Raw genomic sequence first — 13,236 nt, forward strand, 5'->3', positions numbered from 1 at the left:
CAACCTATACACTAAACACGCAAGCAAAACTTGCCTAATACCAACTATCACGGGCTCCAGACTTAAGTTTGAATTTGTGCGATTTTATGGCTTGGAATTAACTTTGTATGCCTAAGTTCAGCCTTTGCAACTAGCATACGGGTAAATAAGAACAAGAAAGGGTGGAATTCATAAGCTAGTGAACATAACAGAATGCTAGAATATGCTTTATGTATTACTGAAATAGAATGTGAAGATGTGTGTACGACTAAAGGTAGGGTAACCTTCTATTTATAGTTGAGGCCGTCAGCTCTACTTTTGGCTATCTCTTAAAATAATGGGATTTACAAGTGAAAATCAGATATTTCATAGATTACATAGATTACATGAGGCTTCTCTTGATTTTTGAGGTCAACTAGATCTTCTTACTGAATGTTACCGATCTTGGATGCCTCTAGAAGATTCTAGATTGGCCTAGCTCCTCTAGGTCCACCTGGATGCAATGCGAGCATGTTGTGGGCTTGGTCTTGGCTATGTGGGCAGGCCTGTATGCTGTGCAGGTGGTCTGGACACTTTTCCCATGCTTACTACACCAACCCCTACAACTATCCTTGGTGCTCGAGTCTTGCTCCTTGGTGCTTAGGCCTATGCACCTGGTGCACCCGCCCAGGGCGTGACATCTGCACTTGACCCTTCTAGAACCTTTGGTGCTTGCATACCTGGCTTACCTCTAGGCACCTCTATACCCTTTTATGCCTGCTCATCTAACCTATCTTTAGGCGAATCTAGAAGCTTCCATGCCAATGTGTTTAGCTTGTGTCTAGGCAGTTCTAGGCCTTTTTATGCTTGACTACCCATGCCATATTCCAGGGCTTTCTAGAGCATTCCAATGAGTAGTCCTTATCCTTGGCACTATGTAGCTCACTTTAAGTGTATTCCTGCACTCTAGCCTTGGCCTTTGCCCCCATACTTGGGTAAAGTATGTTCCTTTAAGACCTTGGTTTCAATCCTTCCTAGTGCTTCACTTGCACTATCTTAAGTAAGTCTCATCATACGACCCTTTTGCCCTAGGACTCATGCATAGTCCATGACATTCTCCCCACTTGTTCTAGCAATGCTCGCACATACATGTTGGATCAATGTCCTACTATTGTCCTATCATCCTCTTCAATCACCCTCATATGGTCATGGTACCCTGGGGGCACAATTGAGATCTTATGTTGTATACCTAAATTGATGAAAATTAGATGTTTTGCCATCCCTCATCTATCTTGTGCCCTTAAGGGCTATGGGTTGAACCTCAATCGTGCCCTGTGTCCCAAGTGTGCCACCCAAACCTTTATGGCCACATTGGTGCACTAGTGTTCTATCATGCTCTTGGATGTGAAATGTTTTGTAGGCATAGGCTTTCGGCCCTTATTCATCTGATGCTATGCATTTTACATGCTTGATATGCATGATGTTTGTGCTCCAAGTTGGCTCTCTTTGTTGCTCAATTAGTGCATTAAGGCCCATGCAATGCCAAGGTCTTAAAGGAATGCTACTTAGTTTGCCTTGCTAGTAGTTATATGCTTGTCTCAAAGATTATGCCATGCATGTGTAAGTATGAACTAATTTAGACTATGAAATTGCCAATGGCTCATTAAATCAGCTATTGTTTGTTTAATGGTATTTACTACTTGAATAATCATAGTAATTCTAAAGCTAATAGATGCAACAAACCTTGATTTTTGGAAGGGATGCTTTTGTTAGATAAAAGGTCGATGTAGGCTTTGCCCATTACTTTGATGATTCATGATAACTTGACGGATTGCATAACCTTTGTGCTTATGATGCATAATTTGAATTTTTGCCCTATCAACTTTTGATGGTAGGATAGTTGCCTACTATAGTGGTGATGGGTGATAGAGAATTAAGGTTCAATTTTGAAGAAGAAGCTAGAGAAATAGCTACCGCATCCAAGAAAGGTAGTAGGCATACAAATTACCTAATCCTAACACAAGGAGGTAGTAACAATAAATAACAATAACAAGCTCTATAAGTTTGGTAATTGGAATGAGTACAATCTAAATCCCTTAACAAGAATCCATTGGAAGGCAAGTTTGGTGCCAATAGTTATAGTAATTCTAGATCTAATAGCATTTATTTAAGTTATTACAGTTAAAAAGCTCATAGTTGGAACTAGGTTTGGGTTGTCCAATCTGCTTATGGTGAGCATCGATTTGCTAGTTCTTACAACCAGCAATGCACTCCTAGCTTTAACTGGCTAGGTCATTCCTCTGACACTATAACTTTGAAGAAATTAGAGAGCTTAAAATAGGCCTATGCTTGTATACATTAGCATGGGATAACATCATAGGATTTCGATCCTATTTTGTTGGCCTTTTGGATTGAAGTAAAGATTAATAGGGACAGTCATAATGATTTTAAAATTAATTAAAACTTACTGAAAGAAATTTAGGTCTGTTAAATCAAGATTAGGTCCAGGAGTAGGGTTATTAGTGAGGAAGGCATTAGCACCCTCACGTTGCCTGTTCGAAGAACAGTATCATTTAAACATGCGTAATACTATAATTTTGATAACAAGGTCCTTTTTATTTAAGTTTAATTTCCTAAAATTTATTTTAAAACATTTTTCTTTGTTTCAAAATTAACATTATTATTATTTCGTATTCTATAAATTCTCCAATGCTTTGGTGGAATTTATAGAAAATCACTATTTACAAAGTATTTTGAGAAAATTGACCATTCGCAAAATTCTTGAAACTTCATCATAAGATATTTTAATTATTTATTTAAAAAGGATTTTTAGAACATCCTGACTCTTTGGTGAGTTCCTAAAATTCTGAACAAATTTTAAGATTATCCCGACCCTTCGGTGAAATCTAAATATTATGGTTATTTTAAAATTTTGTATTATTTATTCTCTATTTATTTTTTATAAGAAAAAATTTAGATTATCCCGACTCACCGATAAAATCTAAATATTAATCTCTTATTTGTATTGAAGAAAATTGAACTCTTTCAATTTTCTATATTTTTAAATATTAAAAACATCAATTATTATTAATTTCATTTTTTATTATTGTTTTACATTATTTAAATCAATCTTTATTTTAGTAAAAATAATTTTGGATTATCCGAACTCTATGGTGAAATTCAAAAAATTATTTTTACTTGCAATAATTAAAGATACATTTTAGCTTTTTCTAAAAATTATATTTAACAGATACATTTAAACAATTTATTTTTTTATTTATCAATTTTCATTTATTTTTTAGCAAAACTTATCTTTTAAAATTATCCCAACACTTTGGTGAAATTTAAATAATATTTTTGCTTATAATAAAATTTATTTCCTTTAAGTAGTTATTATTATTAATTTTTTTTTATATTTTTTCAGGTCTTTATTTTATTTCAGTTTTAGTTTTTATTCTATTTATTTATTTATTTTTAAAAAAATTATTATCAGTAACAATATAAAATAACAATAATAAAAAAAACATAAAAAATCAAAATTAAAATCAAAACGAAAAATAAAAAGAAAAGGAAAAACTTGCAAAAAGCGTCAGATTGGCGCGCGGATCCTATGGGGGTCGGGCTCGGTCCAAACGTCCAAAACGATGTCATTTTCAAGGGCCTATAAAAGGCCTGTTTTTGGTTTTTTTTTTTATTTTCTCCTTTCCCCTTTCTCTCTCAACCCAAAGCTCCTATCTCTAAAAAACCTAGCCCCTATGCCAGCCGTCATGGAGCCAAGTTTCCTGACAGTTGCCACCGTACACCGTTGGTCCGAAACTTCAACAGTGCTGAAAAATTCAAAGATCCCTAAATTCCAGTGGCCAAAAAATTCAACAGTCACCAAAAAATTCAAACATTTGTAGATTCCAATGCCAAAAAATTCAACGGTCGTCGAAAAATTCAAACTTTCCAGTTTCTGGTGACCCAAAAAATTTTTCAAAAATTTCACTAATGATCCTTTTTGCTTTCTAAACACCTTTTTAAGCCCAAATTTTTTTAAAAAAATCTATAACTTCCTGGATCGAGAATTTCATTCTCGAAAATTTTTTTTTATGGGTTTTTTATTTTTTTTATTGTATGCGTTCCTTTTTATTATTTTTTTTGTTTGTTCCTTACAAAGATTAGCTCTATTTATAGAGCTTTTGAGATTCAAGATCCCAGATCTTCTGGGATCCTTTTGTGGAAATTTTGGGTGTCTATCCGGTGATTGTTGGTGATCGGATTGCATGTTGTTGTGTTAAGCAGTGTCAGGAAGAAATTTGGACCACTCTGGCAGCTTGATTTTGGTTGCCAGAGTTGAAATCAAAGACTTTCTTTTTACTTTTTTTTTCCTTTTGTTTTAAAGATTAATAATAATAATAATAATAATAATAATAATAAAGAACAAAATTATATAATCATAATAATAATAAAAGAACAAAATAGGTGCCTACAGCTGCCCCTTTTTGCTTATTTATGAGAATTAAGAATAAAGCAAAGACAAAAACACCAATTTTGTTCAAATAAACACGTACAAAGAATGAAACATTTAACATAAAGTTTTTTTTTTTTAAAGAAAATTTGAAAGGCTCCTCTAAACAAAGGCTATACAACTTTAAATTCAAAAAGCTCCTATCACCAGAGGCAACGAACTTTAAATTCAAAAGCTCCTTTAACCATAGGCAATGAATTTTAAATTCAAAAGGCTCCTCTCATTATAGCCAACAAACTTTAAATTCAAAAGGCTCCTCTCACTAGAGGCAACAAACTTTAAATCCAAAAGCTCCTTTAACCAAAGGTAATGAACTTTAAATTCAAAAAACTCCTTTAACCAAAGGCAACAAACTTTCAATGTTAAAAGGCTCCTCTCACCAGAGGTAACAAACTTTAAATTCAAAAGCTCCTTTAACCAAAGGCAACAAACTTTAAATTAAAGATTTGAGAGGCAATGGTATTTGAAAGATTTCTCTAAACAAAGGGTTCACATCGTTCCTACTTTTGACTTTTTCTTTTCTTAGTCTTGGATTGCCGTAGACCCATACATCTATCATGTCATATGAATGCGTGAATGACATTTTCATGTTTTTGCAATGCCATGCAATAAATGATGATCATCATGCAAATACACTTATTATGCAAATGAAATGACCATTTTCTTTCTCTTTTTTTTTGTTGTCATTTTCCTTTAATCCTCAAAATTTCTCAAAGTTTGTTTCTTTTCTTCTTCTCTTGAATCCTAAGCATTCCAACACTTGATTAAGCTCAGATAAAAAAAGATTTCTCTTCATATCCCATATTCCATGTCAACCACTTTAAGACCTATAAGACACTTTTCTCATAAACTTTTGTTCCCTACTATTTTGCTTATCATTTTAAATCTCCTTCAAAATAATGTGTGTGTCTTTTATGGTCATTGTTATTCCTTCATTATCTTTTGAATTTCAAACAATTATAACACATTGCACATTCCTCTTTTTAATGAGAGGGACAAAAGGAAGGATAAATAAAATGGTATTTTATTTTGGTAAAAAGGAGAAGGGTTTCCTATGTTATAAAAAAGATAAAACAAGGACAACAAGTAATCACATAACAAATATTCAGATCATCATGAACTAATTCATCATGGATTATTTTCTGAAGACTCTTAATTGGTGCCCTTGACATTTTGAAAATGTAGCAAACCAAACTAGCCCAAAACCATTGAGATCTTCTAGCACATATTGAGAATTGAGCCACTCCATTCACTATCCCCTTTTATTTTTATCTAAGCTGCCCTTTCAGGTTTTCAACTCAGATATCTTTTAAATTCATTTTACTTTTTTTTTAAGCATAATACTTTTTTATGGCTTTGATTGGATTTAACAGATCATCTCTATCCATTCTTGCAAAGATCAGTGCCTCATCAGAAAAAGCTTTTTTCACCATATATGGGCCTTTCTAATTAGGAGTTCATTTTTCTCGAGGATCCTATTGGTTAGGAAGAATCTTTTTCAATACTACTTCTCCCTCTCAAAATTGTCGTGGTTGAACTTTCTTGTCATGAGCTCGTATCATTCTTCTTTGATACAGTTGGCCATGGCAAAGTGTAACTAATCTCTTTTCTTCAATGAGATTCAATTGTTCATATTGAGTGTGAACCCACTCAGATTCTTCTAACTCAACCTCTATAAGAATGCACAATGAAGGAAATTTAACTTCGGTGGGTAACACTACCTCCATCCCATGTACCAATGAAAATGGTGTAGCTCCCATAGATGTGTGTATCAAAGTTCGATAAGCATGTAATGCAAATGGTAGCTTTTCATGCCAATCTTTATACACATCTATCATCTTTTCAATAATTCTCTTTATGTTTTTATTGGTCGCTTCAACTGCCCCATTCATCTTTGGATGATAAGGTGCTGATTTATGATGTTTGATTTTAAACTGAGCACATACCTCAATCATTATTTTATTATTCAAATTAAGAGCATTATCCAAAATGATCATTTCTGAAAGGCCATATCGACATATGATCTCTTTCTTGATGAACTTACAAACCACCATTCTTGTCATATTGACATATGAAGCCGCCTCTACCCACTTTGTGAAGTAATCAATTACCACTAAAATGAATCGATGTCCATTTGAGGCTTTTGGTGTAATAGGCCCTATCACATCCTTTCCCCATATAGAGAAAGGCTAAGGTGTTGACATAACATATAAGGATGTTGGAGGAACTTGAATCTTGTTTGCATAAATTTGACATTTGTGGCATTTTCTAGCATACTCAATGCAATCTTTTTTCATTGTCAACCAATAGTATCCTACTCTTTTTATTTGTTTAGTCATCATATGACCATTTGCATGAGTTCCACTAACACCTCCATGAATTTTTTCTAGTAACTTTTTGGCTTTAGTAGCATTCACACATCTCAATAGTGTTTGGTCTCAACTTCTTTTATATAAAATTTCTCCATCTAAAAAGAAACTCATTGCCAACCTTCTCAATGTTTTCTTATCATTCTCTGATATGTGCTCTGGGTACTGTTGATATTTAACATATTGTAATATGTCAAAATGCCATGGTTTTCCATCAACTCCTTCCTCATCATTTGAACAATGAACTGGTTTCTCCCGTAAGCTCAATTTGATCGGTTGGATTTCAGTATTTTCATTTAATTTGAAGATTGCTGCCAATGTAGCCAATGCATCAGCCATTTAATTCTCTTTTCAAGGTAAATTACGAAACCAAATATTCTCAAATTTTTTGATCAATTCTGATATTTACTTTTGGTATAAAATTGATTTTGAGTCTTTGGTTTCCCATTCTCCTCGAAATTGGTATATGACTAAGGCAGAGTCTCTATAAACTTTTAAAGCATGGTTTTTTCTTTTAAGAGCAGCTTAAAGACCCAGAACACATGCTTCATATTCTACCACATTATTGGTGCAATCAAAATTTAGTTTCGTAGTGAATTGGGTAGTAATCCCTTTCTGGAGATGTCAAAACTACTCTAATACCATGCCTTAAAGCATTTGATGCACCATCAAAATACATCTTCCATATATCTTCATTATGCTCTTCTTTATCTATGTGCAGTACAGGCATTAAGTCTTCATTTGGAAAATCAAATGTCACAGGCACATAATCTTCATGAGTGCATTCTACAAGAAGTTCAGTAATAGCACTTCCTTTGATTGCCTTTTGGCACACATATACAATGTCATATTTAAAAAGTAACACTTTCCATTTGCTATTCTTCCTGACAATTAAGGTTTTTCAAAGATGTACTTGATTGGGTGTAATTTCACAATGAGCCAAGTAGTATGATACAACATGTATTGTCTGAGCCGATGAGTTATCCAAGCTAATGCACAACACATCTTTTCCAATGGTAAATACTTTGACTCATAATCAGTAAACTTTTTGCTCAGGTAATAAATGGCTTGTTCTTTCCTTCCTGTTTCATCATGTTACCCTAAAACACATCCTATTGATTTTTTGTGCACCTTTAACTACAAGATAAGAGGTCTTCTAGGGACAAGCGACATTAATACTAGTGGGTTTGATAAGTATTCTTTAACTTTTTCAAATGCCATTTAACAATCTTCATCCCATTCTCCTAACCCGTGTTTTCAAAGAATCTTAAATATGGGATCACATTTAGCTGTAAGTTGGGAAATAAAATGAGCAATATAATTCAATCTCCCTAAAAACCCCCTTACTTCTTTTTGTGTACATGGAGGTGGTAGCTTTTGGATGGCACGTATCTTAGCTAGATCCATGTCTATTCCTCTTTTACTAACAATAAATCCCAGTAATTTTCCTGAGGTTGCACCAAAAGTGCATTATTGAGGTTGAGCTAAAACTTTCTTAATCTTTTATATAACTTTCTAAGATTAGTCACATGATTTTTTTCTTCACAGGATTTGGCAATCATGTCATCCACATACACCTATATTTCTTTATGCATCATATCATGGAATAGAGTTACCATGGCACTTTGATAAGTTACCCAAGTATTTTCAAACCGAAAGGCATGACTTTATAGCAAAATATTCCCCATACTATTACAAAAGTAATCTTTTCCTTATCTTCTTATGCCATCTTAATTTGATTATAGCTTGAAAATCCATCCATGAATAAAAATAGAGAATGCCTAGTGCTATTGTTCACTAGAGTGTCAATATGAGGCAACGAAAAATTATCCTTTGCACTTGCTCTATTCAAATCCTAATAATCAACACATATTCTCACTTTGCCATCTTTCTTGGGCATTAGGACTATATTCGCCACCCATTCGAGATATTTGGCCACTTCTAAGAATCCTGCATCAAAATTTTTTTTAATTCTTCCATTATTTTCAACAACATTTCAAGTTTCATTCTTCTCAGCTTCTATTTAATTAGTTTGCACTCAGGCTTCAATGGTAGCTTATGCATTACAATTTTAGTATCCAGGCCTGGCATATCTTGATATGACCAAGCAAATACATCTACATATTCATGTAGTAACGTTATCAACTCCTACTTTATTAGTGTTGACATCGAAGTACCAATCTTAACTTTCTTTTTAGTTTCTTCATCCCCTAAATTAACAACTTTAGTGGCTTATTGATGAGGCATAATTTGCTTCTTTTCTTGTTCCACTAATCTTAATAATTCTAGGGATATTGTATGGTCTTCCACATTCTCTTGATCATCGAGTTCACCAATATAAACAGAATTTTCAAAATCAAATCCTGGAATATTGTCATGATGATTTTCATATTCATTATTCAAATACCTGAAAATAAGTGAAATGGACGAAATGTAGAATGATCTATAGTAATGTAAGGAATTGAAATGAAAGAGGCAAAAGAAATGGACAAATGGGCTACACTTGTCATTTATTTAATTGAAAATGAGGAAACAAACACACATAAGACATTTATTTAGATTTGGCTCAACACTTTACTTTGGAAGAAATTTAAAAACAACATGTAGCTCTTCAACATGCCAATTTTTAATTCTGCATCATGAGGAGTAAGATAAACCCATGGACAGCCTGGATCTTTGCTTTTCTTTTTTTTACCCACCATTTGTATTGAAAATTCAGTGAAGATATTTTTCAATAATGGTGTAAACTCTTTCTCTATGTTTCTTGCTACATCTGGATAGATATAGCTAGCTGAGATGAAAGTTTCATAAAAGGGAGGAAAATATAGGTCTTTAGTCTCTACTTCTTACCCCAAAAAATGAGCCAACCTTTTTTCTCTTTTTTCTTCTATGAACTTCATTCTTCTTTTTCGAGTTGGCTTATACCTTAGCCCAAACTGATCGTCTTTCTTAGGCATCATCCATGGTCATTGTATTCCCTACAAGTCAGCTCACACTTGTTGTCCTTTCCCTACCATTTCTTTAAGTGCCATTTTAGAAGTTTTGAATAAACATGGAATAGGCACTTTTGATCCTTCACCCACATAGGTTGCGTTAACGAATTTAAAGGATCTAAAAGAACATTTTAGAGCTTTCTTAGCTACTTCAATATAAAATATGGTAAAGGATTTAGTCACCAATAGGTCTTCTTCACTAGCAACAATGACCACCTTTTCATCAATTATGAATTTTACTTTCTAATGCAGAATGGAAGGAACAGCTCCTGCCATGTGAATCCATGGTCTTCCCAAAAGACAACTATAGGACTCAAAAACCCTTATATCCAAAGTACATCAAAAACCCTTATAGCTCAATACCGCCTATCACTTCACGATGAGTCCCATCAAAAACCCTTATTATCATATGACTCATTTTCATGTAAGACATGTCAATTGGCAATCTAGATAGTGTAGTCATAGGCATGACATTCAAAGAAGATCCATTATCAATGAGCACCTTTGCCAATGTATGATCCTTGTATCTTGTGGAGATATGTAAGGCCTTAGCATCACCTGTACCACCAGGTGGAATTTCATCATCACTAAATGATATATAATTTTCCACTATGATATTTCCCACTATGCGATCAAGTTTCTTCACAGGTATGTTATGAGCTACATAAGCCTCGTTGAGTACTTTGAGCAAAGCATTTCTATAAGGCTTAGAATTTAATAATAACAAGAGCATAGAAATTCAACCTAGTAAGCGATTTAATTGCTTCACTATACTATATTCACTATGCTTAATAAGCTTCAAAAACTCACAAGCCTCTTTTTTTGTAACCAATTTTTTACATTTTCGATCTAAGACTAAGGTTGGGTGAATCTCTTGATCATTGGGTGATTTATCTTCTTTTTTTAAGCTTGTTTCCCTTTTTTTTACTTTTTCTTTTCGTGCTCTCTCAAGTGCTTTTGGGTATAGCACCGCCCACTTCGAATTATGCCTCTAATGCCAGTTATGTTTGTTGTACTTGCATCACATGAGCCATATTGAAGAGAACCATTATCCAAACCTTGTGATATGATATTACAATCATATTTCCAAGGGACTACCTTATCTAATTTGTATGAGAATGGGCTAAGGACCTCAATTGTCACCTTTGACATAGTTGTACAAACTAGTTCATTAATTTTAGTACTCAATTTTTCATTATAAAAGATCATGATAGGCTCAAAATTCATATGAACTGGCTTATTAATCTTAACACTTGGTTTCTCTTCATAGAAGATGGTAACAGGCTCAAAATTCATTTAGTAAGGTGTATTTTTGGATGAGTCTTTCGTCATAACATTCACTGAACTTTCTTCATGTTCTTCATAAAATTCAACCAAGAAAGAATCCATCATTCTCTACAACTCCTATCAAAATGCTTTACAATCTTGAAGCGAATGACCAACCATCCCCATATGGAATTCACAAGTGTGATCTAAATTATATGAGAAATTTCCATCATCGGAGTTTTCAGGTATTGCATGAATCATATTTGCTTTCACAAGGGTAGCAAATATTTCATCCACAGGGGTTCTATCTCACTTACTTCTTTTTTAATATTTTGAGTTGTCTCACTATTTAAAGCATTTATTGATCCTTTACCTTGATTAGGTGACAGATTGGCCTCCACACTTGGTTTGACCTTAGTTATAAAATTTAAAATTCCGTTATCAATCAAGCTTTGCACCCTACGTTTGAAAGCCGTACAATTTTCTAGGGAATGACCTTGAATTCCATAATGATAGTCGCAGGAAGCTTTAAGATCATACCACTTCAGATATGGAGGTTTCAAAGGTTTTATGAGCTGTTGAGCCCCGAAGTATTTTTGGAATAACTGAAGGAACAATTTCGTGTATGTCATAGGAATCAGATCAAATCATTGTTGCTCTTGGTTATTTTGAGGTTCTCTTCAATTAAAATCTATGGTATTTACCTAAGGGGAAGGTCATGGTAAAGGTGCTCGAGGGTGAACATTGGCTTGGAAAGTAGGTGTTTAGGTTTGCATTGGTTGGTAATGGTATGGGTTTTGGAAAATATTAGGAATGACTGGGTAAGAAGGTTGGTATACAGGATATGAATGGTATGGGATAAAAGGTCTTAGTTTTGGTTTTTTGGTGGTGACAGCTTGCACTTCTACTTTTTTTTTCTTGAATGGTCCTCCTTTCTTTGATCCAAAAACATCACCTTCATCAATCTTTCCATTTTTAATGGCATTTTCTATTATCTTTCCCATAATCACCATATTAACAAAGTTTTTCATGGCATGACCAATGAGCATGTCATAGTATGATGGTCGAAGAGTATTGATGAACAGAATAGTTTTTTCTTTCTTGATGAAAGGAGGTTGAACCTGAGCAGCAATATCTCACCTTTTCTAGGCATATTCTTTAAAATTTTCATTAACTTTCCTTTTCATGTTTTGCAAGGACAATCTATCTGGAGCCAAGTCTATGACATGCTTGTTTTGAGTAATAAATTCTTTGGCCAAATCTTTCCATGAATGAATACAACTCTTGTCTAATTGAATATACCATATGGCAGCAAATCCAGTAAGACTATCCTGAAAATAATAGATAATCAACTTGTCATTGTTTGTATACCTAGTCATTTTTTGACAAAACATAGTGATATGTACTTGAAGGCATTTGGTTCCATCATATTTTTAAAATTTTGGTACTTTAAACTTTGGTGGGATTACCAAATCTGGAATCAAACTGAGTTCACTGGCATCAATTGTACCAAAAATATTTACACTTTCAATAGCTCATAGCCTTTCTTCTAAGAGATCTAACTTTTGTTGTGCCTTTGTATTCTTAGATTGTTCGAGCATGCCTTTCTTCAGTTTCTCCTATTTTTTTGGGTCATCTAAATCTGGGACCATAATGGGTTCAACATGACTTGCCCTAATATTTAAACCAACATGTCCTTGACTACGTGGTTAAACCGTGAAAGGAGGTAAATTAAACTGAGCATGTGGCTGCCTTTCAGGCTGTGTCATTTATGGATGCATTTGATGAAAGCTTTGAGCATAAGGTAGAGTAAACCCTAGTGGATACAATGGATCTTCCCTATCACTAGTATTTTCTTGGGCTTAGAGCTTTTTCTCAGTAGTTACTTCTTCAGCAACCTTTTTTCCTTTGGTCATTTTCCTCATCATGTCCATCATTGTAGCCATTTCTTTCTGAGTCTTTTCTTAAGTCCAAGTTATTTGTTCTATCAATTCTTGTTGAGACCTAATCATTTGCTCCTTTATATCAAATTGAGTTTTTTTATCCTTCTATTCTAGATGCTTGCTCATTTTTCATGATTCTGACTTATGAGCGAATGTTGTAACGATGACGAGTGGTTTGATCTATGTTTTCTTGATAG

General features: G+C 33.8%; 1 protein-coding gene across 1 annotated transcript; it reads right to left on the bottom strand.

Moving 5' to 3' along the window:
* Window positions 1-5,985: 5,985 nt before the first annotated feature.
* LOC111286900 (uncharacterized) lies at window positions 5,986-7,176 on the bottom strand. Its single transcript, XM_089765105.1, has 3 exons — window positions 6,955-7,176; window positions 6,415-6,657; window positions 5,986-6,273 (listed from the first exon to the last, which is right to left on the bottom strand). Exons 1-3 carry the CDS (start codon window positions 7,174-7,176, stop codon window positions 5,986-5,988), a joined length of 753 nt encoding a protein of 250 aa, XP_089621231.1.
* Window positions 7,177-13,236: the final 6,060 nt, after the last annotated feature.

Source organism: Durio zibethinus, chromosome 8 (assembly GCF_047325235.1).
Source record: "Durio zibethinus cultivar Kanyao isolate XHJ-2024 chromosome 8, ASM4732523v1, whole genome shotgun sequence".
Lineage (NCBI taxonomy): Eukaryota > Viridiplantae > Streptophyta > Magnoliopsida > Malvales > Malvaceae > Durio > Durio zibethinus.